We start from the raw sequence: 23,944 nt of genomic DNA, 5'->3' as shown, positions 1-23,944 counted from the left end.
GAAAAAGAACTAAATTAAAATCTGTGAATGCCCCAACCCTGCGCCTGCTCTGTGGGGTAGTGGGAGGGTCCAGCCTGATTTGGGGGGAGGGACCCCCTGCTCCTGTAGGGATCTGAGTGGCAGCACCCAAACAGGGACCTGAACCCCATTCATGGATTTCTCCAGGTTCTGCTGCCCTCTGACAGGTGGGGGGGATTGAGGGGCGGCTCCTGTGTCCCCCTGTGTTCCCCACTTGATTTGGGGTGCTGGGGACACCGTGGGTGACTTTTTGGGGGGACTCCTTTTGGCCCAGGGCGTCACCTGGTCTGGGGGGGGGGGGAGCATCCAAGGAGGGGAGGTCCTGAGAGGCCCTGGGACCCTCTGGGGGCACTTCCAAGGGGCGGGGATGTCCTAAGGGATCCTGGGGACCCTCTGCGAGTGGCACAGGTTCCCCCAGGCCCGTCCCCGTGGTGCGCCGCCTCTGATTGGCCAGCTGGCATGAGGGGCGCGTGCTGATTGGTCGAGCCCTTGCCCTGCCTCGCTCTGATTGGCCAGTTGGTTTGAGTGACCGTTCCGGGAGGGCCGACGCTTTCCCGCCTACCTCGAAATGGAGCGTGCTGATTGGCCGGCCGATCGCGGCGGGTCAGATCCAGCCAATGGGAGGGCGCGGTGTGGCCCCGGAGCTGCGCCCCCTGGGCAGCCCCCCCCGCCCTTGTCCGCCGTGGGACCCCGCTGTCCCCACCCCGGGGCTGGCTCGGGTGGCCGGGGGGGACACTGACCCCACGTCCCTCCCCACAACCACCACACACGTTCCTGCGGCTCCGCTCAAAGGGGTTTATTGGGCCCCCCGGCCTCCGCTGGCTCTGCCGCCACAGCCGCTGGCGTTTGGGGCCGGGGGTTTCTCTGCCCCGCCGCCAGATGCTCCGCTCCAGCTGTTCCCTCTGAACCCCGATGCGGGCAGAGCTCTCGGGTCGCTTGGCCGGGCTGGGGGGGGGTCATCCGGGGGTCCCCTCCTGCCCGGTGTCTCCGTTACCGGGACGACAGCATCATCACGAACTCTGCGGGGCGAGGAGGGGACGTCAGGGGACCCAGGGTCAGCCCCCGCCGCGCCCCCCGGGGATGGGGCTCCACTCACCGTCGAAGTCCACGTGGCCGTCCCCGTTGAGATCCACGTCCTGCAGGATCTCGTCCACCTCCTGCGCCTTCAGCTGCTCCCCCAGCAGCGCCGCAATGGCCTCCCGCATCTCGGCCGTGCTGATCTCCCCGTCCCCGTTCATGTCGAACTGCGGCACCCGCGGGGCTGGGGTCACCCTCCCACCACGGCCACCGGCACCCCCCAGCTCCCTGTGGTCACCATCATGGTCACCATTCCCCCCGTGACCATGCCTGTGGTCACCCCATGGTCACAGTTCCCTCACGGCCACTGCCCCTCCATGCCTGTGGTCACCACCACATTCACTGCTCCCCCATGATCTTCCCATGGTCAGTGTCCCTTCCATGTCTTTGGTCACCCCACAGTGACACCCCACTGTGGTCACCATCTCCCCACAGTCTTCCCGTGATCACCGTCCTCTCCATGCCCCCATCCTCGCTGTCCCCACCAGGGTCTTTCTAGGGTCGCTGTCCCCCCCCCCCGCCTGTGGTCCCCTCATGGCTGTGGTGCCCCTGTGGAGGGAACGCTGTGCCCGCTGTCCCCGCTGTCCCCGTGGTGGTGGCCATACCTCGCGGAAGGCGATCTTGAGCTCCCTCACGCCCACCATGTGCGCCGTCTCCTCCCGCAGCTTCGGGCCCATCATCTGCACAAAGTCCTCGAAGTCCACGCGGCCGCCCACTGTGGCAGGGAGGGGACACCCTCAGTGCTCCAGTGACCCCCGGTGCCCTCCCCGGCCCCCCGAGCCCACTCACTCCTCATCTTGATGTGCTGGGAGATCTCGATGAGCTCCATCTCGGTGGGCATGTACCCCAGCGTGCGCATGCACTCGCCCAGGTCCTTGTAGCTGATGTAGCCGTCCTGGTCCGTGTCAAACTCCTTGAAGGCATCCAGCAGCTCTGGGCACGGCCATGGGTGGGGACAGGGACATCAGCAGGTGTGGAGGGTCACATGGACACCATGCCACCCTGGGGCAGGTCCCTTCTTGGACGTGGGAGACCCCTCCATGGCCACATCCCCGGGGCAGATCCCTCCATGAGGACATGTCCCGCCATTCCCTTAGGGCTGTGTCCCCACCCTGTCCCCTCTGCTCACCATCCAGCTCCTCTGGCGACAGCTCCCGCTCCTGCAGGGGACACACAGGGGGTGACAGCAGAATGAGACTCAGCTCCATGTCCATCCCCCCTCCTTGCCCCCCCAAATCTCGCTGTCACCTTTGCTAAGCGTGGGCCAAAATTAACTCCACGGGAGGATTAGTGGGATTGGAGGCAAAGCCCCGCCCTGCCCCGTGCCTGCACCTCCCACCTGCCCTGCCCCCGTTCCTGTGTCCCCCCTCTTGTTACCCAACCTGGGGTGTCCCACCGTGGGACCCCCAGGCTCCGGATGGGATGTGCCGGGTGGCCACAGATGCTGTCAAGGGGGTTTGTACTCCAGAGCAGGGGAGGCAGCATTTTTATCCCCACACAGCTTGGCTGCCCCTGCCCAGGATGTCCCCTCGGCATGTCCCCTCTGTCCCCAGGGCCTTGGAGTGTCTCCGACATCATTTCCACCACTCATATCCCATCTATCCCCACGATTCCAGGGTGTTCCTCACTGTGTTCCATATCCCCTTCATCCCCAGGTTTCCAGACTGTCCCTGAGGCCATTCTCACTGTCCCCATGTCCCCATCCCTGGGGTCCCAGAGTGTCCTTGACTGTGTCCCCCCGTCTCTATGTCCTTTTAATCCCCAGGGACCCAGAGTGGCCCCAACCATGTCCCCAGTGCCCAACATTCCCCCCATCCCCGGGGTCCTGGAGTGTCCCAACCCCATCTTCACTGGCCCCCTGTCCCCTCCATCCTCAGGTTTCTGGAACACCCTCATTGTCCCCATCCCACTGTCCCCAAGCCCATACTGACTGCCTCAATGCCCTCCTCACCTACAGGCTCCTGTGCCCATGCCCACTTCACCCATGTCCTTTCCATAGCCAGGGTCCTGCAACAGCCGCACTGTCCCCATGTCCCCATGTCTCAAATGCTCCACATCCCCTCCATCCACAGGATCCTGGACTATCCCTGTCCCCATCCCCACTGTCCCCGCATCCCCTCCATTTCCAGGGTCCCTCCCTCCCCATCCTCCTCCCCGTGTCCCCTCCCGGTGTCCCCACCTTGCCAAAGACGGTGTTGAGGAAGGGGGAGTAGGTCTTGGTGGCAGCAGCGTGGGGGTCCGCGGGACTCTTCTTCCCGCTCTTCTGCCCGTGGCCGCCGTGCCGGGACTCGGAGCCGGAATTCTTGGGGGCCGGGGCACCGACGTCCTCGGGGGCTTTGGGGGGTTTCTCCCCCTCCTCGTGCCCCCCTTTCCCCTTCTGCGGGGGCTCCGTGTCCTGGGGGGTCCCCTTGTCCCCGCGGGAGCGTGGCATGGGGCCGGGGCCGGGTGGGCAGAGGGCGGGCAGGGAGCGGGACCCCGGGACGGCCGAGCCGGAGGGAAGAGCAGGGAAATCCTCTTACACCCCCCGTGACCCCCGCCAAACTCCCCCCGCCGTGGGCCCGGCAGGGCAAAGCCAATTAGCGGTGATTAATGGCAGGAAACAGCCGCGGCTACCGCGCCCTCGGGCAGAGCCACCGCGCCCCGGCCACCACGGGTCCCCACCAGCGCCCCGGGGTCGCCCCCGCGGCCCCGGGTCCGGGGGAGACACCTCAAAGCCACCACAGTGTCCCCAGACCGACCCACACCCCCAGTGGTGACACCGCAAGGCCACCACAGTGTCCCCTCACCTGGCCCCTCTCCCCGAGCTCCCCCCACCTCTAGGGTAGGTCCCTTTATTGTCCCCCAGCATGGGGACTGGAGGGGCGTCCCCAGGACACGGCTGGGTGGGCACAGGGGGCTTGGAGGGGACGGACACCCCAAAACAGGGAGAGCAGGGAAAAGCCCGGCCCAGGGGGTGACCGGGGTCACCCAGGGGTGACACGGGCGGGGTGACGCTGGTGGGGGTGACAGCCCGCCAGCAGCCCCCTGTGTCACCGCTGCCATTGCCCCTGCGCCACCCGGCACTGCCACCGCTGTGCCGCCCACTGCCGCTGTGCGCGGGGCCCGTACCCCCGGCTGCCCCTGCCCACGGGTGCCCCCGTCCCCGGGGTGCCCGCAGGGTCGCGGTGCCCCCGGTCCTCCCCCGCCCCCGGTCCTCCCCCGGTTCTCCCCGCCGCTCTCCCCGCCCCGCAGCCGCGCACGCGCGGGGCGGCCCCGGTCACTTCCTGCCCCGCCCCCGCCGCCGCCGCCGCTCCCGCCGCCCCCGACACCGGCACCGGCACCGGGCACCGACCCGCCGGTGAGTGCGGGCACCGGCACCGGGCACCCATCCCCGTCCCGACCCGCCGGGCACGGCCCCCGCGGGCCCCCCATCCGCCTTCCCGGGGCAGATCCGTCCCCTTTCCCTGTCCCCGTCCCCATCCCTGTCCCTGTCCCCATCCCTATCCCTGTCCCCATACCTATCCCTGTCCCCATACCTAGCGGGGCCACCCCCTCCCCTTCCCCGTCCGTGTCCCCATCCTCGTCCCTGTCCCCATTCCTGTTCCTCTACCACCGGCCGCATTCCTGACCCCGCCTCCTGGTTCCCCATCCTGGTTCCTGTCCCCATCCTCGTCCCTGTCCTCGTCACTATTTCCTTGCAGAATGAGGCCACCACCGTCCCCATTCGTGCCCTCCCATCCCTATCCTTGTCCCCCTCCCCATCCCTGACCCCACAGCCTGCAGGGCTACCCCTGTCCCCTGATCTGTGGGAGCTGTCCCTGCCCTCCCTTCCATCCCCACCCGTGTTTCCAGGACACCCTTGTCCCTGTCCCCATCCTGAACGGGACACTCCCTGGGACATTCCTGGGAGCCAGCAGGGACAGGGCTGTGTGCCCCGATTCCTTCCTCTTGAGAGCGGCTGAGCCGCCCTTTACCGGGGTAGGAGACAGTGACAATCCCAGTTCAGGGGACACCCCATTCCCGGGCCACCAGACTCCGGTTTTGGGGTATCCCATCACGCCTGACCGCGGGCCGGGGCGCTCCCCAGCCATGTCCTTCCGGAAGGTGGTGCGGCAGAGCAAGTTCCGGCACGTGTTCGGGCAGCCGGTGAAGACGGACCAGTGCTACGATGACATCCGCGTGTCCCGCGTCACCTGGGACAGCACCTTCTGCGCCGTCAACCCCTCCTTCGTCGCCATCATCGTGGAGGCCAGCGGCGGCGGCGCCTTCCTCGTCCTCCCCCTGCACAAGGTGACAGCGGGGTGGTGACACGGGGATTGGGGGGTCTGTGCCGGTGGGTGACCCCTTCCCTGCTGTCCCTTTGTCCCCAGACCGGGCGCATCGACAAGTCGTACCCCACGGTGTGCGGCCACACGGGCCCCGTCCTCGACATCGACTGGTGTCCCCACAACGACTACGTCATCGCCAGCGGCTCCGAGGACTGCACCGTCATGGTGAGGGGCCGCCCGGGGTCCTGGGGGGCGGCAGGGGTCACCCCGCTCCGCTCACCGTCCCCTCTGTCCCCTCAGGTGTGGCAGATCCCGGAGAACGGGCTGAGCCAGCCGCTGACGGAGCCGGTGGTGGTCCTGGAGGGTCACTCGAAGCGGGTTGGCATCGTCACCTGGCACCCCACCGCCCGCAACGTCCTGCTCAGCGCGGGTACGGGGGGGACGCGGCGGGCACGGGGAGGGGCCCGCGCGGCCGAGGTGACCCCTGCCGTGTCCCCCAGGCTGCGACAACGTGGTGCTGATCTGGAACGTGGGCACGGCGGAGGAGCTGTACCGGCTGGACGGGCTGCACCCCGACCTCATCTACAGCGTCAGCTGGAGCCGCGACGGCTCCCGCTTCTGCACCGCCTGCAAGGACAAGAGCGTCCGTGTCATCGACCCCCGCCGCGGCACCGTGGTGGCCGTGAGTGTCCCCACCCCCCCGGGGGGCCTGTGTCACCGGGGCAGGTTCTTGGGGGGAATCCCCTGTTCCCTGCTCTTGTCCTGTGGTGCACCCCGCTGTCCCCTGGGTGTCCCTGTCCCCCGGTTCTCCCCGCTGTCCCCTGTCCCTCGGGGCCTGTCCCTGGGGTGCTGCGAGCGCTGGTGACGGCCGTGCCCCCCAGGAGAAGGAGCGGGCACACGAGGGGGCCCGGCCCATGCGCGCCATCTTCCTGGCCGACGGCAAGATCTTCACCACCGGCTTCAGCCGCATGAGCGAGCGGCAGCTGGCGCTGTGGGACACGGTGAGTGGCACCCCGGCGGTCCCCCGCGGCCATTTCGGGGACCCCTGCGTGCCTGACGTCTCGTCCCACCCCAGGAGAACCTGGAGGAGCCCATGGGGCTGCAGGAGCTGGACTCCAGCAACGGGGCTCTGCTGCCCTTCTATGACCCCGACACCAACGTGGTCTATGTGTGCGGCAAGGTACAGAGCCCCCCGCCCCGCTGGTGGCCCCCCCAGAGCCAGGGACCCCCCTCTAACGGTGTGTCCCCAGGGGGACTCGAGCATCCGGTACTTCGAGATCACGGAGGAGCCGCCCTACATCCATTTCCTCAACACCTTCACCAGCAAGGAGCCGCAGCGGGGAATGGGCTGGATGCCCAAGCGCGGGCTGGATGTCAGCAAGTGTGAGATCGCCAGGTGGGTGCGGGGACACGGGGGACGTGGTGAGGGACACCCAGACCCCACCCCACCCCAAAACCTGCCGTGACCCCGCTCTGCTCCCCTGGCAGGTTCTACAAGCTGCACGAGCGCAAGTGTGAGCCCATCATCATGACCGTGCCAAGAAAGGTCGGTGGGGATGGCAGCAGGGTGGGGACAGGGGAACGTGGGGTGGCTCAGCAGGGCTGGTGGGAGTCCCCGGGAGGACTGAGAGGGGTCACCGGGCAGGACACGGGGCTGTGTGGGGTTCCTGGGCAAGGGGTCCCTACTCAGGCTGGGTGGGGGTCCCTGAGGGGTCTGTGTGTGAGGTCCCTGTGCGGGACACGGGCGCAATGAGGGGGGTCCCCGGTGAGGCTGTGTCCCCACGGCGTCTCTCTGGGGGTCCCCCTGAGGACGCCGCCCCTCTGACGCTGTGGGGGGCAGTCGGACCTGTTCCAGGACGACCTGTACCCGGACACGGCGGGCCCCGAGGCGGCCATGGAGGCCGAGGAGTGGGTGGCGGGGCGCACGGCGGGGCCCGTGCTGGTGTCCCTGCGCCAGGCCTACGTCCCCAGCAAGCAGCGGGACCTCAAGGTGAGCCGGCGGTCTCTGCTACACGACAGCCGCGCCACCGCCGCCGCCGGGGCCACCACGCCGCCCCCCACGCCCCCCGCCGCCCCCGCATCCGCCCGCTTCAGCGCCCCGCCCGTGCTGGGCTCCGGCAGCGCCACGGTAAGGGGGACAAGGGGGACAAGGGGGGCAAAGGGAAGGGACAGAGGGGTGTGGTCAGGGTGGGTGTGGCAGGTGGGTGTGGCTGACGGGGCTGTCCCCCAGGGGGGCCGCCTGGACGAGGTGCTGCAGGAGGTGGCGGCGCTGCGGGCGCTGGTGGCCGAGCAGGGCCAGCGCATCTCCCGCCTGGAGGAGCAGCTCAGCCGCCTCGAGAACGGCCACGTGTAGGGACCCCGGCAGGGACCGCCGCCCCAGGGACCACGCCTGCACCCCAGGGACCCCCTCTGAACCATCTCACCCCCCTGGGGTGCCCCCCCTTACCCCTCTCCCCTTGGGGGGCTGGCCGCCCCTCTGGCAGCTCCCCACTTCCCCCCATTGCCTTACTGGGTGCTGCCCCCCCAACTCACGGACCATTCTCCACCCCTGCCGCCATTTCTCGGGCTGGGGGTTGCTCCTGGGATCAAAGATTACCCCCTGCACCCCCCAATCCCTCTGTGGGGTCTCCCCCCTTCCTGCGGGGCAGGGCATGATCTGCCTTCCTCAACTGTGAGATATTGTCCCCCCTATATTTTGGGGGCTTTTCCTCCCCCTCCTCCTCGTGTCCATTCCAGTGCAGGGTCAAAAACTATATTTTCGCTCCGAATAAAGGATTTATAAGAAACGCAAAGGCTGCGGGGCCCACCTGGGGGGGCCGGAGCGGGGGCAGGAAGGCGCGGCGGTCACGGGTGGGAGCCCGGCGCCTCGGCAGGAAGTGGGGGGGCACACGGTGGCATTTTGGGGCTGGGGGGGTGCAGCAGCCGCCTCCCCCCGCTCCGGCACATCCGCTGCGCGGGCGCAGGAAGTCGGGGGGGGCTCCCCCATCTCGGAGCGCGCTCGGGCCTCGGGGACCCGCTCTGGCTGCACCCGCTGATGGTGAGCGCCCCGAATCCGGGCAGGATGGGGGATTGGGGGGCTGGGGGAGGCAGGATTGGGGAATGGGGGAAGGTGAGGTGCAGAATGCCAGGAGTGTGGGATGTTTGGGGAGAAGGTTGGGGAGTAAGGGAAGCACAGTGGGGTTGGGGTGGGATTTAAGGGAGTGTGATGGGCTTGGCGGGGGTCAGGCATTGGGGTGGGGTTGGGGGCTGTGCAGGCTGCGAGTGCCGCGTTTAGGGGGCCCCTGGGGCGTTGGCAGGGAGTGCTATGGGGCTGCAGCCCTTTGGGCAGGGGGGGAGGGATCCTGGGGGGGCTGTGCAGCCATGTAAGGTGGCAGAACCCGCTTCCTCCCCCTCTGCACCTGCAGGTGCTGCTGCACCCGTCACCCACGCCTTCTGTCCCCAGGGGTCACCTCCCCCTCCCCGGCCCTCGTCCTCTGCTCCTGTACCTTGCCCCCTGTCCCCTGCCGCCCTTTGTCCCGGCCCTTCCCTGCATTCCAGCTCCGGGAAAGCCACGTGGCAGGCGCTGACCCCGCTGCCCTCACCCGCAGGCTGGCCCGCGGTGGCACCCGCTGCTGCTGGCGCTGGCGGGGCCGGCGGCGGCCGGGGACCCCGCCGTGGCCCGGAATGACCGGGCGGTGGCCGCGCTGCTGGGGTTGCTGCTGTGCCTGGTGCTGGGGCTGGCGCTGGCCTGGCACCACCTGTGCCGCCTCTCTGCCGGCCGCTACCACCCCCGGCCCCTGGGCCACCGGGCTCTGGAGCTGCTGCGGGGACAGTGGCACCAGCTGCGCTCACCGGGGGACCCCACCGCGGCCCTCGGGGACGGTGACGGGGAGGTGGCCGTGAGGGACGAGGATGAGGAGCTGATGCCCTGGAGCCTGCAGCGGCGGCCGGAGCAGGATGAGGAGGAGGAAGATGAGCAGGAGGAGGATGAGAAGGAGGATGAGAAGGAGGAGGATGAGGCCGAAGCAGCGCTGGAGGGCGGGGAGAGCCCCCTGAATGAGGGGGAGGCAAAGGGCGGCAGCGCCGAGGCCCTGCTCAGTGACCTGCACGCCTTCTCGGGGACAGCGGCCTGGGGGGACGTGCGGCCACACGTCACCGCCTTGTGACGTCATCGTTCTGACGTCACCACCCTCGGATGTCACCACCCTGTAACGTCACCTCCCTGTAATATCACCTCCCTGTAATATCACTTCCCTGCAGTGCCACCTCCCTGTAGTGTCACCTCCCTGTAGTGTCACCTACCATAATGTCACCTCCCTGTAGTGCCACCTACCATAATGTCACCTCCCGGTAGTGCCACCACCCTGCCAGCAAAGGGACCCCTTCTCAGTCCCCTGCCTGCCCCCAGCCGAGGCTCCTGATTGGCTCCACGGGCCTGAGCACTGACCAATAAAAGAGCAGCTCTGCCCAGAGCGGGGGCGTGGTCTGCAGAGAAGTGGGTGGGGCCATGGTGAAGGGGCGGGGCCTGAAAAGGGGCGGGGCATCACACGGGGTGGAGCCTGGGCCTCCCCCCCCGCCCTCCCAGTGCCCCCAGCCCCTGCACAGGGACCACCACAGCCTCAGCAAGTCCTTTAATTGGCACACATCCAGCAGCAGGGCCACGCCCCAGGGGGCCACACCCCAAAGGCTGTGCCCCCAGAGGGGCCACACCCCAAAAGGCCACACCCACGGGGGCACACCCTCGGGGCGCCACACCCCTGGGGGTTCTCCCCGTGCCCCCAAACCCAGCGGGCAGGGGGCTGTGCCGGAGGGGGATGAGCCCCCCAGAGCACAAGCAGCACCGTGGGGTCCCCCCCACCCCATGGGAAGCACCAGGCCCCCCCCAAAACCCCCCACCCTCCCCACCCCTACCTGGGCACCCGCCCCCGGCCCCCCTTCTGCTTCTTGGCCCCCCCTGAGGGTTTGATGGGCAGGGGGGCCGTGCCCTCAGGCGGGGGCGGCTGAGGGGGCCCCAGCTCCATGGGGTCGCCTGGGGTCACCGGCTTGAACGCCTCGAAGGGAGAGAACTTCACAGGGCTGGGGGAGACACATGATGGGGTGAGTGGGGCCCCCACAGAGAGAGGAAAGGGGTGCAGGCAGTGCCCACAGAGTTCCTTCCCTGCCCCTGGAGGCACCAACTCCCCCCATACTCCATGAACCTCCCCTCCTCCTCCTTCTCCCCCTGATTTCCTCACCCCAAACCTTCACCCCACTGCCCTCACAGTCTCTCTGCACTCCCAGGATGGGGCAGGCTGAGCCCCCCCGCTCTCTATGCACCACCTCACTGCACCCCCAGCACTGTCCCCTGCCCCCACCTTGGTGCCCACCCTGAAACCCCCATCCCAAAACGCCTCCATCCAAAGCCCCCCGCCCCAAAGGCTCCCCCTGCCCCCCTGTGCCCCGGTACCTGACGGGGGTGCGGGGGCTGCTGTTGAGGCGGCGAGGGGAGCGCACCTTGGGCTGGAAGGAGAACCCCTCCTTGATGCTCTCCAGCACGGAGGGCGCCACGTAGGTGAAGCCCTGCGGGTTTGGGGGTGTCAGCGGGTGAGCCTGGGGGTGCCAGGGGTCCCCCCCAGGGCTGTGCCCCCCCTCTTTACCAGGAAGGCCTGGTTGGCGCTCTCGCTGATGGCAGCGTCGTCAGGGCTGTCCACGGGGGTCTGGCGGGTGAAGCGGGTGTCGAACTGGCTCACGTCCTCCTCCGACTGCTGCAGGGAACACAGAGGATGCTCCCACGGGGCCCCCCGAACATTCCCAGCCTCCCCCCAAACCCCCCATACCAGGCAGGGTTTGAAGGGCGGGTCCAGCCTGCGCGCCAGCAGGTCCTCCCAGTTGATGTGGCGGAAGAAGGGCTGTTTCTGTGGGATTTGGGGGTGTCAGGCGGGATTTGGGGGGTGTCCCCTGGTACCCCCTGCCCACCCCTGTACCTGCACATCGGCCGCGTCACCGGGGCCACCCCCAACCCGCTGGCTGGGGTTCCGCTTGAGGAACTGGAAGAGAAATAGCGGTGGAGATGGGAATGGGGGGAGGACCCACATAAATAAGGGTGGGGGAAGGCGAGGAAAATATTTGGGGGGGCACCTTCTTGAGGAGGTCACGAGCATCGGGCGTCAGGTAGGGTGGCAGCACCAGCTTCCCCTTGAGGATCTTGTCAATGGTCTTCTTGCGGTTCTCGGCAGTGAACGGCGGCTGCGGGAGGCACCGGGGGGCCATGAGGGGCCAGGCGGGCGGGGAAGGCTCGGGGTCCACCCCCCAGGGGCCCCGGGATGCCCCCGAATTCCCAGGGAGGAAGGAGCAGCGGTGGGACTTGCCGAGCCGGTGAGCATGTCGTACATCAGGGCGCCCAGGCTCCACCAGTCCACCGCCCGGTTGTGCCCGCTCCGCACCAGGATCTCGGGGGCCCTGGGGGGTGCAGGGGGGGCTCTGAGCGGACGGCGGGCCAGGACAGGCCCCCCCAAACTCCCCCCGGTGCTGCGCCCGCCTCACATGTACTCGATGGTGCCGCAGAAGGTGTGGGTGACGGCTCCGTCGTGGATGGACTCCTTGCACAGCCCAAAGTCCGTCAGCTTGATGTGACCTGAGGGACACGCAGGGGTCAGCGCTGCCCCCAGAGAATCCCCCAAGCTCCCCAGTTTCCCCCCTTAAACCCACCTTGGCTGTTGAGCATGATGTTCTCTGGCTTCAGATCCCGGTAGATGATCCCGTGGGAATGCAGGTGACCCAGTGCCAGCGTGATCTCGCTCAGGTAGAAGCTGCAGCGGGATCAGGGGAGGCTGTGAGCAATGTTGGGGTGCCCACCCCATCCACAGCCACCACCACCACCACCACATCCCTACCAGGCAGTGTCCTCCAGGAAGATCCCTTCCCGCTCCAGCTGCATGAAGAGCTCTCCACCTGCACAGAGAGCACAAGAGGGACTCCCCTGAGCCATGCCTGCACACTCTTTAATCACCCCTGGGAACATCTGAGCTATCCTGGGACACCCTGTAGCCACCCTGGGACCCCCTGAGCCATCCCTGGACACTGCAGCCACCCCAGGTCACACTTTAACCATCCCTGCACACCCCGAGCCATTCCTGGAACCCCTCGAGCCACCCCTGGGACAACTTGTGCCATCCCTGGGACCCCCTGGAGTAATCCCCGGGACACCCGAGCCATCCCTCACCGCTGAGGCACTCCAGGATGAGGTAGAGCTTGCCGCCCGTCTGGAAGGCATAGATGAGGTCAACGATGAAGGGGTGCTTGACAGCCTCCAGGATGTTCCTCTCCGCCCGGGTGTGCGCTGTGTCCTTGGCGTTGCAGGCGATCTTGGCCTGGGGGGGACGCGGTCAGCGAGGGGGGTCCCCAGGGGGGCTGGGGGGGCCGGGCAGGCCCTACCTTCTTCAGGACCTTCATGGCGAAGATCTTGCCCGTGTTGGTGCCCTGCACCTTGCGCACCTGGAACACCTGGAAGGATGGGCAGGGACGATTGGGGACGCCGTCAGGGAGCACTGAATGCCCTCCCCGGAGTCTCCCGCCCCGCCGTGCCCCCACCTTGCCGTAGCCACCCTTGCCCAGGACGCGGAGCAGCTCGAAGCAGTGGGGGCCGATGTGCTCGGGGCCATTGTTGACGCTGCTCTCCGAAATCTCGATCTCTTCATAGTGTCCCACCGGCCTGGCGGGAGAGGGGATGAGCGGGGACAGCCCCCTGCCTGTCCCCTGCCTGTCCCCTGCCTGCATACCCCCCACAGGCTGTCCCCCACTTACTCCAGGCCGTTCCCCCGGGGCTCCAGCTCCATCTCCTGCGGGAGGGAACTCGCGGTCAGAGGCGGGCAGGGGACGAGCGGCGGGCAAGGCACGCACGGCAAGGAGGGGACACAGGGCGCGAAGGGGAGACGCGGCACAGAAAGCACCCACGGCAGGCAGGGGACACCCGGCAAGGAGGGGAGCCGCGACAGGCAGGACACGGGCAGGACACGGGCAGGACACGGGCAGGACGCGGGCAGGACGCGGGCAGGACGCGGCAGCGCGGGGCGAGGCAGCGCCGAGCCGGCCCAGCCGGATGTTTTGGGGCCGAGGCCGGGCCCTGCCCAGCTGGAGCCGCCCGCTGCCCGCCCGGGATCCGCGGCTGGCCCCCGGTGTCCCGGCGCCCCGTCCCCGCGGGCAGCCGGGCTACACCCCCGTCCCGCCACCGCCGCGACCCCTGTCACCGCCCCTGTCGCTGTCCCCCCAAGCCCCTGCCCGCCGCTCCCGGCACCGAGCGGACCTCACGCACCCCCGACAGCCCCGGTGCCGCTGTCCCCACCGCGCCCCGGTGCCGCTCACCGCCTCCACCGCCCGTCCCGCTCCCGGCGCCTCCCGTCCCCTCGGCGCCCCCCGCCCCAGCCGCCGCTGCCGCTCGCAGCCCCGGTGCCCCCCCCGCGCCCCGCTGCCGGCTCACGGCGCCCAGCTCGGGCTCGTCCCCGTCGCTGCCCTCCTCGGTCTCCAGGTCGATGTCGAACACCCCCGCCATGACGGCGCCGTGCCGGGACCCCCGGGGACCCGCCCCGATGGCCACGCCCCCCGCGGGGCCACGCCCCCTCCCGCCACGCCCCCCCGCGGCACCGCCCTATCGGGACCCCGGGGAACCCGCCGCGGCCACGCCCACGGCCACGCCCCTCCCCGCGCGTCACCGGGGTGTCCCCTGCGCGGGGACACGGGGACGGGGGGGCCCGGGGGTGGCGCACGGAACACGACAGAGGCAGCGCGGCCGCTCACAGCCTTTACTGGGGGCCCCGGCCCCGGCCCGCCCCCCTGCGCCGCGCTGACGTCAGCGGCGCGGCCGTGACGTCAGAGGAGGAGGGCAGGGATGGGGGCCGCATCCCGCTGACCCCACGCGGGGATCCCGCTCGGGGTTCCCGCGGCGTTGGAGGGCACGAGTGGGGCTGCGGGGCGCTGGGGTGATTGTGGGGTCACTGCTGTTACTGTGGGGTCGTGGGGGCTCTGTGTTATTGTAGGGTCACCGGTGTTATTGTAGGGTCTCCGGTGTTATTGTAGGGTCTCCGGTGTTATTGTAGGGTCAGGGGCACTACAGGGACTGGGTTAGGGTTATCGGAGGATTTCAGGCACTAAAGTAGCTGTGTGTTATCGCAGGCTCTCAGGCACTATGGGGACTCTGTGTTATCGTAGGATCTCCGGTGTTATTGTAGGGTCATGAGGGCTGTAGGGTCTGGGTGTTATTGTAGGGTCGCTGCTGTTATTCTAGGGTCGGGGCACTACAGGAGCTCTGTGTTATTGTGGGGTGCCTGGTGTTATTGTAGGACCTTGGACATCACAGGGGCTGGGCGCTGGTGCAGAGTCACTGGTGTCACTGCAGGGCCTCCCCAGTGACAGCCCCGTATCACGTGGGTTCCCCACACACGTCTCTTCCCAGAGGATTTTCTCGGCTGCTCCAGGGAATCCCTGGGCACCCCATTGTTGTTGTAGGGTCTCCCTGTGCAGGTCTATTATTGTAGGGTCTCCCCGTGCCAGTTTGTCATTGTGGGGTCTCCCATTCAAGGTACGCTCTTGTAGGGTCTCCCTACACTGCGTTGTTACTGTGGCTTCTCCCCGTTTGTTATTGTAGGGTCTCCCCTCCAAGGGTGTCATTGTGGGGTCTCCCCACCTCAGTCTGTTACTGTGGGGTCTCCCCTTGCTGGTGTATTACTGTGGGGTCTCCCCAGGTTTCTTTGTTATTATGGGATGTCCCATTAACTCTCTGTCATGGTGATGTCTCCCCAAAATGGTCTGTTATTATAAGGTCCCCCCATGCCAGCAGGTGCCAACACACCTCAAGCTTCCCCTGCTGCTCTCATGGGGTGGCCTGGGTGACTCGGGGGGGTCCTGGCTGCCCCCACCCTGGGGATGGCACGGGGACAGCATTGGACAGTGTCCCCCTGCCCGTACATTCCTGGCTTCAGGGACAGGGGGCACGGGGGGGCAGAGACTGCAGGCACAGGGCAGGGGGGACAGGGAGGGGCAGGGGAGAAAGGGGGAAATGTTGGGAAGCAGGGAATGGGGTGCCAGGGCAGGGGGATGGGGTGCCAGGGGAGGGGGATGGGGTGCCACGGTAATGACGGGATGCCAGGGAATGATTGGGGTGCCTGGACTGGGAGAGGGGGAATCTTAGGGTGGGGGTGTCAGTGTGGTTGAAGGATCAAGTGCCAGGATGGAAGGGGATGCCAGGGAATACGGTGCCAGGATAGGGGGGATGCCAGGAACTGGGGTGTCAGAGTAGTGGGGGGTGCCAGGAGATGGGGTTTTGGGATGCCAGGGGGTGGAGTGCCAGGTTAACAGGAGGATCCCAGTGGATGGGATGTCAGGATGCCAGGGGGTGGGCTGCCAGGGGAGTGAGGTGATGCCAAGGGACGGGATGCCAGGATAAAGGGGAATGCCAGGCAATGGAGTGGCAGGGCAGGTGACTGGGATCCGGGGTGCCAAGCCAAGGGAGGGGGCACAACGGGACGGAGGGAGCCGGGGGGATGCCGGGGAGGGGCGGCGGGGCGGCGGGAGGCGGTGCCGGGCCGTGCCGGGTCACCCATTCCCCCGCTCTCCCCGCTGCCTGCCCGGCGCTATTTGAAGTGCGACAAGAAATGCTCCACGGGATATCGCGGGGAGTCGATGCCCAGCCCCTGGCAGAGCCCCAGCAGGCGCTCGCAGGCCTCGGCCAGCGTGGCCCCGGCGCACGCCACGCTCAGCAGCGGCTCCTCGTACTCGCCGGCACCCTCGGGCTCCTCGAAGAGCCGGTTGAGGCGGACGAGCCCGCGGCCGTGCAGCTCCCGCAGCGCCTCCATGCCCCCGCCGCCCGCCAGGCTCTCGCCGTGCTCCGACGCCAGGCACATCACCCCGGCCAGGTGCGTGCGGGCCGCGGGGCGAGCGGGCAGCACCGGCGGCACGCCCAGCGCCACCAGCACGGCGGCCAGCAGCAGGTCGGGGCCGTACACCTCGCGGATCCAGTCGCGCAGGTAGAAGCCCCCCATGCGCGGGTTGATCTCCAGCAGGCGCGGCCCCGCCGGCCCCAGCTTCAGCTCCACGTTGAAGACGCCGTCGCGCAGCCCGCACGCCCGGCAGCATTCCAGCGCCGCCCGCACCAGCTGCGCCTGCCGGTCGGCGGGCAGGCAGGAGGGCAGGCACGCCGCCGTCTCCAGGAAGGCGGGGACACGCGTGGGGCCGTTGTCCGACACCCAGGCGCCCAGCAGCCGCCCCTCGAACACCACCAGGTCCACGTCGTGCTCGGTGCCCGGCACGTACTCCATGAGCAGCATGGCGTTGCCCCAGCCCAGCCCGATGCCCGGGTGGTCGGCGTCGTCGCGCAGGTCCCTCCAGAGGCGGGCGGCGTGAGCGTGGCACTGCCCGGCGTTCTCCACCAGCCGCACGCCCACGCCGCCCGCGCCGAACTCCAGCTTGGCCACGGCGGGGAAGGGCACGGCTCCGGCCGCCCGCTCCACGTCGCCGTGGCTCTGCAGGCGGCGGCAGGGCACGGCGAAGGCGGCGGGCGGCGGGCGGCCGCGGCGGCAGCGCTGCAGGTGCCGGTGCGTGCGGCTCTTCTGCTTGGCCACCCGCACGGCGGCGGGCGGGGCGCCGCGCAGCCCCAGCCCCTGGCACACCAGGGCCGCCAGCACCACGCAGTCGTCCCAGTAGGAGAGGCAGGCGTGCGGCCGCAGCCCCCGGGAGCGCAGCAGCTCCAGCACCCGCTCCGCGTGCTCCTCGTCCCGCCGGTGCTCCCGGCTGTCGTAGGGCAGGAAGGTCTGCACCAGCCCCGCCGCGAAGTGCTCCGGGTCCGACTCCACCAGGTGGATCTGCGGCCCCAGGCAGGCGTCACCGGGGGGCGGCCGGCCCCGGCGCGGCGGCCGCGCCCCCCCGAGCCCGCCGGCGGCCCGAGCTGCTCACCCTCAGCCCGTAGTCGCGGGCCGCTTCCCACACGAAGCTCTTGCTGACGCCGCCGGCCCCGATGAGCAGGATGTCCTTGCCCTCGACCAGGTGACACTGAGCCCGGTGCAGCACGGCCTCGGCCAGCAGCCGCGGCAGCTCCCCGCGGGGCTCGCCCACGCCGCGCCCCATGGCCTCGGCCAGCGCGCAGGTCTCCAGGCACCGCTGGCTGTTGGTGCCCAGGGCCACCAGCTCCAGCGCCTCATCCACGCACGCCAGCAGGAAATCCACGCCTGTGGATGGGGACGGTGACAGCGGCGCTCAGCACCGCGGGGTGACCGGGGGCGCCGCCCGCGCCGCCCGCGCCGTGCTCACCCAGGATGTCGGTGCGGGCGCGGGTGCCGCCGCGCTGCTGCGAGCTCAGCTCGGCCTCGGTGGCCAGGAGGGCGCCCATGGCGGCCTCGGCCGCCTCCCGCAGCCGCCTGGCCAGCGCCTGCCGCTGCCCGGGGGCCGCCACCCCCCACTGCTGCAGGCTGGAGTCCAGGCCCTGGGGCAGCGCCGCGCCGTGGCGCACCGGGCTCTCCGCGCGTCCCACGGCGCAGGCCACCTGTGGGGACACCCGCGTGACTGCGGGGACACCGGCTGCCACCGGGGCACGGGGACATTGGCTGCCAACCCATAGCACGGGGGCTGCCACGGGGGCGTAGGGACGTGACACACTGAATGGCCACCGATCTTAGGGACACCCAGGGCCACCAGGACATGGGGACGTGGACAGGGGACACACAGAGGCACCAGGGTGTGGGGACATGCCGTACCTGGCAGAGCTGGGGCCGGTCCCCCCAGGACCTGCAGACGAGGGTGCAGATGCGCAGGGCCATGGGCAGCCGCGGGGCTGGGCTGCCTGGGGGGCAAGGGACAGGGCAGGCACGGCCGCCGCGCGGGGACGGGGCGGCCCTGCCCGACCTTCCCCTCCTCTGGGGGCTTTTGGGACTCCCTGTGGCACCGTGGTGGCCCCGGCCAAGCCCAGCCCCAGGGGGTGAGGGCTACAGCATGGCCACTGTCATCGTCAGCCCCACGGGACTGTCAGGAGTCAAAGGGGGTCACCCCAACACCCTGCCCTGCCCCAGGGTGACTTTCCCCCCCACCCCACAGGGGACCATGGGGGTCCAGGGTGACCTTCCCCACCTCTCTGCAGGGGTCTGTGGGGTCCAAGGTGTCAAACTGTCCCCCAACCCTCACCCAGGGGACTGTGGGCATACAGGGTGACCCTCATGCCCTCCCCAGGACCCCAGTAATTTGGGCACCACGATGGTCCCCACCCACCCGCCCGAGGGGACGGACACGTGGCCGGCACAGCTGCAGGGACCCGTGGGACCCCGGGGGCTCTTCCCCCCCACCCCAGGGTGGTGGGCGCCCGAGGGCGGGGGCCTTACGTGGGGGGGGCACAGGCAGGCGGGCGGTGGGCACCGTGGCCTCCAGCAGGACGCTGTCCTCCTCCGTCAGCCCCCGGAGCCGGGCACTCACCGCCTGCACCACCGCCGCCCCCTCCTCCTTCCTGTGGGTGCTGCGGGTGCCTGTCCCCCGCCACCGCCACCCCGCCGGCCGCACCACCACCTGCGGGCACCTCCGTGTCACCTGGTGCCACCCCAACATCCACCCACCCGCCGCCTGCGTGCAGCCCTGTGCCACCCCGTGCCACTCCACCACCTGCACCCACCCCTGTCACCACACGCCCCCCAGTGCCACCTGGTTGCCACCCCACCACCCCCGTGCCTCTCCCTGCCCCCCGGTGCCACCCAGTGCCAGTGACACCGCCCACCCCTCTGGTGCCCACCTGGCTGTAGGGCTCCATGGCGGTGCCCCCCAGGAAGGCGCCCACCTCCTCCTGCACCAGGCTCTGCTGGCCCTGCGGGTCCTCCAGCCGCACCAGCCTCACCCCGGGGGCCGCGGGCTCGGCGGGCAGGTCCCCCCTGGCCGACAGGACGAAGGCCAGCGTGGGGGGCACGGGCAGGTCCCCCCTGGCCGCCAGCACCCAGCGGGCCACCAGCGTGTCCTCGAGGCGGTGGGCGAGCGGGGCCGAGCCCCCCGTGGGGCAGTCGAGGTCCCGGGCCAGCTCGCCCACCCAGCCGCCCTCGGGGTCCCCCGGCGCGAAGGTGCCGGTCACGTAGTTGGCGCGGCGGGGGGGCACGAAGGTCTCCAGGGCGCTGTGCCCCCCCGCCTTGAAGGAGACGCCCTGGGAGAGCAGCAGGGACCAGGCGCCTGGGGACGTCTCCGATGGCACCCGGCTGGCCCAGGCGGGGGACAGGCACAGCACCATGGCACCTGCGGGTGGGCAGGGGGAGTGGGCGGTGGGTGCCCCTCGCCCCCTGCCCCGAACCGCCTCCCATGGGAGGGGAGAGGGCGGGGACCTGCTACCGAACTGGTGTGGATTGGGATTAATGGGACACGTGGGGCTGCTGCCACCCTTCTCCCCTGCCTCAGTTTCCCTCACTGTCCTGGTCAGGCAGCACAGGCGGGTGTGGGGACCCCTGCTGTTGCCTCAGGGGTGGGGACAAGGGGACCACACCCACCTGGGCAGCGGGTGCCACCCTCCAGCAGGACAGGCAGGAAGGGGATGGGGGAGCCCAGGATGCAAACAGTCATGTCCAGCAGGCCAAATCCTGCCAGGAAGGGAAGGGTTAACAGCCCCGGGATGGGGACCCTGGCGCCACCCTGCCCCTGGCAAACTGGTGTGGTCGGGAGCCCCCAAACTCCCCTTTGTCCCTCGCCTGACACCACATCCCCATTGCCACCCTTATCCCTGCCACCCTCGTGTCCCAGCCTGGCACCGTGCCCACAAACTTTCCCTGCCACCCCCGCATTCCAAGCCTGGCACTGTGCCCACAGCACTGTCCCTGCCACCCTCGTGTCCCAGCCTGGCACTGTGCCCATAAACTTTCCCTGCCACCCTCGTGTTCTGAGCCTGGCACCGTTCCCCCATCACCAGCCCAGTGCCTGCCACCCCCGTGTCCCAGCCTGGCACCGTGCCCCCCGTGTCCCCAACCCGTGCGGGGCTCCGCGGAGCAGTCCAGCGTGGGGGGCAGCCCCTCCTGGCACAGGGCGCTCTGGAGCTGCTCGTAGGCGTGGGTGGCACTGTCGGGGTCCCCGCTGTGCCCGGGCACTTCGCCATCGGGGGCCTCATCCTCCAGCCAGCCCGGGCACAGCGCCTCGGGCCCTGCCCACTCCTGCTCCTCCGGGCTGGGCACCCGCTCCGGGCTCGGCTGGGACGTCGAGAGCTGCGGGAGCAGGGACAGGGCTGGCACGGGGGTAAGGGGGTGGTATGGGGCTGGCGGGGGCTTAAGGGGCTGTCACGGGGCTGTCACGGGTGTGGCACGGAGCTGGCATGTGGACAGACCCCGGGTGGGCATGGGGGGACGTGGGGCAGACACGGGGGGGCTGGCACAGCACAGAAGGGCACCGGGCGCCGCTGCCCGCCCGTGGGGTGGGGGCGTCAGGGTGCTGGGGGGCTGCGGGCGCCGGGCACGGTGCCACCGGCTCGGGGACAGCGGGGCAGTGCCAGCCGCCGGGGCCGCCAGCTCCCGGACAAAGCGTCCCCTTGTCCCCGCGGGGTCACGCGGCGGGTGGGCACAGCGCGCCACGCCGCCCGCTGCCCCGCGCCAGTGCCCGGCACCGCCGGGATCCCGGGATGGGGCACCCACCTCTGCCCGGACCCCCCACCCGGGGGCCACTCACCATCCTGGTGACAGAGGGGCTGCAAGAGAAGGACAGGCAGAGTCAGCGCGGCTCCCTGGGGACATGCCACCCCTCCCCGGCCACCCCCAGCCGGTGCTGGGAGCCCCAACCCCACCTCCCGTGGGGGCACCCACCAGAGCCTGGCACAGTTCCTGGGCACACCTCAGTGCCAGCTCCAGTGTCATCATCTTGTCCCCTCAGTGCTAGTCCCAGCGTCCCCAGACTGCCCCCTCGGTGCCAGTCCCTGTGGCCCCAGCTTGTCCCCTCTTTGACAGGTCTGGTGGCCCCAGATTGACCCCTTGGTGCCAGTCACGGTGGCCTCAGGTTGTCCCCTCGGTGCCAACCCCGGCACCTCCGGCTTAGTGTAATCCTGTGCCAGCTCAGCACAGCCGGGGGCACCTCCCCATCCCGGGGGTGCCAAGGTGCCCTGGGGGTGCACACCCAGTGTCCAGGGTGTCCCCACCCCCCCGGGTGCCCTCGCTCCCAGCAGGTGGAAACTGAGGGAAACTGAGGCACGGAGCTGAGCGGTGCCCGCTGGCAGCCAGGGTGTCCCCAAGCGCGGCAGCCAGTGACAGGGTTAGGGGACACACAGCTCCGTGCCGTGGAACAAGGACCCCCCCCAAAACCCAGTCACGGGGGTCCCTCAAGGTCCGCACCCCCCTCCCAGCCTGGGGACCGCCCTGTCCCCCTACATCCCCAGCTGGGAGGTGGTGCTGCTGTCCCCAGGCTGGGACAGCTGTGTCGCCCGGTACCTTGGGGTGGGAGCCGTGGCCTGAGAGCGCGCAGGGGACGAGGGCTCGGGGACGCCTGGCACAAGGGACACCGGCCGGTCTGGCCTTTAAACCCCCCCCGCGCCACCCCGGGGTGCCAACCCCCGGCCCCGTGCCCCGGATTAGGCGACACAGAGCCCCATTGTCCCCTCTGCCACCTCGCGCCAGGCGCTGGCACCCCTGTCCGTGTCCCTGTCCCCGTCACTAGAGAGCTGCCTCAGCGGGAGCCGGGGGCTGGCTCAGCCCGGCGGGGTTCTCCTGTCCCCCTGTCCTGCGTCCCCAGGCTGGGCACGCCCCTCGTCCTCCCCCCCGCCCTGTCCCCCTGTCCCCAGCGTGGCGGAGCTGCCAGCCCGCACGTCCCCCGGCTTAGTTCCAGCTGCCCGCGGCGTCACTGTCACTGTCGCCGCCACCGGCAGGCGCGGGGCCACCAGCGCGGCGGGTCCTGCACGCGCTGTCACCCGCTCCCTGTCACCCGCGCCACCCCCTGCAGCCTGCCACCCCCATTGTCACCTGAGCCGTCACGTGCACCCTGTCACCCGCAACCCATCACAACACGGTCACCTGCACCGCCACCGGGCTCTTGTCACCCGCACCTGTCACACACACCCTGTCACACACATCGGCACCCACACTGTGACCATCGCCAGCACCCTGCCACCCGCACAGTCACCTGCACCTGTCACCCACACCCTGTCACGCACATCACCTGTCACCTGCAGCCTGTCACCCGCACTGCCACCCAGAGCACATAACCTGCACCGTGCCCCTGCACTGTCACCTGTGCCCTGTCACCCACACCGTGTCATGAACGTCGTCACCCGCCTGTCACCTGCACCCCGTCACAGGTGCACAAACACCCCCCGACCCCCATCCCGCTGCTCCCGGCCCCCCAAAACCACCCCCATCCCCCCCCCGCTGCCAGCACCCACCGGCGGTTCGGGTGTCGGTGCCGGTGTCTGTCGGTGCCGGTCCCGGTGCTCTCGGGGCTCCAGCAGCGGGGCTCTCCCCTCCGGTCCCGGCGGTGGCGGCGGCGCCGTGTCCTGCTCGGGCGGGGCGGGGCGGGACCGGTGGCACCGGGGGGACCGGGACACCGAAGAGGGTGGCAGGACGAAGGAGGCAGCGGGGGAGAGGGTGGCGGGGCCGGGGTGTCACTGCTGGGAGACGGGGACAAGGGACCGGGGTAGGGGACAAGTGACGGGGGGCAGGGACGGGGCCAGCCCGGGTCACCCGGGGCCGGGTGTAAAACTGACACCGCGGAGCAGAAATGTCAGGGCAGGCCCCGGGAGCTATTCCCGACCTCCCCGCACGACATGGAATGGGACACGGGGGATCGCACACGGCATGGGAAAGCGTGGCCCAGCCAGCGTGGACAGGGGACAGGCACGACCCCGTCCGTGACATTGCCACCCTCCACGAGAGGTGGCACAAATATGTCACCCTCCCCCGTGTCCCCAGTGAGAGCCCAACCTTCGGGGTGTCCCCGGGGCCCTCAGGGTGGCAACAGTCACCCGGCAACTCCCGGCGCTGCTCCCCGACGGTGTCCCCAGAGTGCCCGGGCGGGGATATCCCTGGGCTCTGCCGAGCATCCTGTCCCCTCGTGGTGTCCTCCAGTGTCCCCAGGCTGTCCCTGTGCCCCCAGGACCGGGATACGGATCCCTGGTTCTCTCCGAGCCCCATCCTGCTCTCTCGCAGTCCCAGGAGCTCCTCTCTATCCCGAGGCTCTTCCCCTCCCTCGGCCTCTCTATCCCTGTGCCCCCAGGCCTAGGATAGGAGTCCGTGTCCTCCCTGTCCCCCGTCTCCCCTTGCCCGAGCTCTGCCCCTTGTCCGGCGTGTCCCCCTTCCCAGGATCTCCCCTTTCCCGGGATGTCCCCCTTCCCGGGACGTCCTCCATTCCAGGCATGTCCCTCTGCCCGGGGCGTTCTCCTTTCCCGAGAAGGCACTCTGCCCGCGGTGTCCCCTGCTCCGGGATTATCTCCCTCCCGCGGTATCCCCTTTCCCGGGGTGTTCCCCTTCCCGGGACGTTTCCCTTTCCAGGCATGTCCCTCTGCCCGGGGTGGCCCTTTGCCCAGGGTGTCACCTTTCCTGGGATGTTCCCCTTCCCGGAACGTCTCCCTGCGGGCCGTGTCCCCTCTCCACGGCTGTCCCCCTGCCTCTGTGACACTGCTGTCGGCCCCCCCGCCATGCTGTCCCTCTTTCCCGCCTCTCCCGGGCTGGGAC

General features: G+C 69.6%; 5 protein-coding genes across 5 annotated transcripts; 2 read left to right on the top strand and 3 right to left on the bottom strand.

Annotated features, from left to right (window-relative positions):
- Positions 1–799: 799 nt before the first annotated feature.
- CABP4 (calcium binding protein 4) lies at positions 800–3,967 on the bottom strand. The gene is made up of 6 exons (XM_063397441.1): positions 3,275–3,967; positions 2,225–2,255; positions 1,885–2,028; positions 1,701–1,810; positions 1,115–1,262; positions 800–1,037 (listed from the first exon to the last, which is right to left on the bottom strand). The coding sequence occupies exons 1-6, from the start codon at positions 3,524–3,526 to the stop codon at positions 1,009–1,011; spliced, it is 714 nt and encodes a 237-aa protein (XP_063253511.1). The 5' UTR covers positions 3,527–3,967; the 3' UTR covers positions 800–1,008.
- Positions 3,968–5,138: 1,171 nt separating this feature from the next.
- On the top strand, positions 5,139–8,128 carry CORO1B (coronin 1B). Its single transcript, XM_063397429.1, has 10 exons — positions 5,139–5,364; positions 5,445–5,567; positions 5,643–5,772; positions 5,843–6,024; positions 6,224–6,343; positions 6,418–6,522; positions 6,593–6,738; positions 6,831–6,888; positions 7,183–7,470; positions 7,573–8,128. Exons 1-10 carry the CDS (start codon positions 5,164–5,166, stop codon positions 7,693–7,695), a joined length of 1,476 nt encoding a protein of 491 aa, XP_063253499.1. The 5' UTR covers positions 5,139–5,163; the 3' UTR covers positions 7,696–8,128.
- Positions 8,129–8,146: 18 nt separating this feature from the next.
- PTPRCAP (protein tyrosine phosphatase receptor type C associated protein) lies at positions 8,147–9,761 on the top strand. The gene is made up of 2 exons (XM_063397430.1): positions 8,147–8,379; positions 8,930–9,761. Exons 1-2 carry the CDS (start codon positions 8,377–8,379, stop codon positions 9,485–9,487), a joined length of 561 nt encoding a protein of 186 aa, XP_063253500.1. The 5' UTR covers positions 8,147–8,376; the 3' UTR covers positions 9,488–9,761.
- A 467-nt stretch (positions 9,762–10,228) lies between these two features.
- Positions 10,229–13,899, bottom strand: RPS6KB2 (ribosomal protein S6 kinase B2). Its single transcript, XM_063397428.1, has 15 exons — positions 13,777–13,899; positions 13,104–13,138; positions 12,891–13,011; positions 12,735–12,803; positions 12,523–12,670; positions 12,194–12,251; positions 12,009–12,109; positions 11,844–11,934; positions 11,669–11,759; positions 11,439–11,546; positions 11,285–11,347; positions 11,138–11,215; positions 10,958–11,065; positions 10,768–10,880; positions 10,229–10,397 (listed from the first exon to the last, which is right to left on the bottom strand). Exons 1-15 carry the CDS (start codon positions 13,846–13,848, stop codon positions 10,229–10,231), a joined length of 1,425 nt encoding a protein of 474 aa, XP_063253498.1. The 5' UTR covers positions 13,849–13,899.
- A 1,504-nt stretch (positions 13,900–15,403) lies between these two features.
- Positions 15,404–23,923, bottom strand: CARNS1 (carnosine synthase 1). The gene is made up of 12 exons (XM_063397424.1): positions 23,805–23,923; positions 23,195–23,354; positions 22,657–22,767; positions 20,958–20,976; positions 20,269–20,500; positions 19,796–19,885; positions 19,060–19,547; positions 18,659–18,839; positions 18,041–18,126; positions 17,598–17,829; positions 17,244–17,515; positions 15,404–17,152 (listed from the first exon to the last, which is right to left on the bottom strand). Exons 2-12 carry the CDS (start codon positions 23,311–23,313, stop codon positions 15,926–15,928), a joined length of 3,057 nt encoding a protein of 1,018 aa, XP_063253494.1. The 5' UTR covers positions 23,314–23,354; positions 23,805–23,923; the 3' UTR covers positions 15,404–15,925.
- Between the last annotated feature and the right edge of the window lie 21 nt (positions 23,924–23,944).

This window comes from Prinia subflava, chromosome 5 (genome assembly GCF_021018805.1).
Source record: "Prinia subflava isolate CZ2003 ecotype Zambia chromosome 5, Cam_Psub_1.2, whole genome shotgun sequence".
In the NCBI taxonomy this organism is placed as follows: domain Eukaryota; kingdom Metazoa; phylum Chordata; class Aves; order Passeriformes; family Cisticolidae; genus Prinia; species Prinia subflava.
Note: the sequence above shows the minus strand (reverse complement) of the source record. Positions and strands in the feature narration are given on the sequence as shown.

Coding starts and splice junctions, on each gene's coding strand:
- CABP4 (XM_063397441.1), bottom strand. CDS start 3,526: ATGCCACGCTCCCGCGGGGACAAGGGGACCCCCCAGGACACGGAGCCC. Junction 1,811..1,884: donor CCAGCACATCAAGATGAGGA/GTGAGTGGGCTC, acceptor TCCCTGCCACAG/TGGGCGGCCGCGTGGACTTC. Junction 1,038..1,114: donor CGGCCACGTGGACTTCGACG/GTGAGTGGAGCC, acceptor CTCGCCCCGCAG/AGTTCGTGATGATGCTGTCG.
- CORO1B (XM_063397429.1), top strand. CDS start 5,164: ATGTCCTTCCGGAAGGTGGTGCGGCAGAGCAAGTTCCGGCACGTGTTC. Junction 6,889..7,182: donor TCATGACCGTGCCAAGAAAG/GTCGGTGGGGAT, acceptor TGTGGGGGGCAG/TCGGACCTGTTCCAGGACGA. Junction 7,471..7,572: donor TGGGCTCCGGCAGCGCCACG/GTAAGGGGGACA, acceptor GCTGTCCCCCAG/GGGGGCCGCCTGGACGAGGT.
- RPS6KB2 (XM_063397428.1), bottom strand. CDS start 13,848: ATGGCGGGGGTGTTCGACATCGACCTGGAGACCGAGGAGGGCAGCGAC. Junction 11,348..11,438: donor CTCGTGACCTCCTCAAGAAG/GTGCCCCCCCAA, acceptor TTTCTCTTCCAG/TTCCTCAAGCGGAACCCCAG. Junction 11,066..11,137: donor CGCCCTTCAAACCCTGCCTG/GTATGGGGGGTT, acceptor TGTTCCCTGCAG/CAGTCGGAGGAGGACGTGAG.
- CARNS1 (XM_063397424.1), bottom strand. CDS start 23,313: ATGCTCGGCAGAGCCCAGGGATATCCCCGCCCGGGCACTCTGGGGACA. Junction 18,840..19,059: donor CCATGGAGCCCTACAGCCAG/GTGGGCACCAGA, acceptor AGGTGCCCGCAG/GTGGTGGTGCGGCCGGCGGG. Junction 17,153..17,243: donor CCCGCGACTACGGGCTGAGG/GTGAGCAGCTCG, acceptor CTGGGGCCGCAG/ATCCACCTGGTGGAGTCGGA.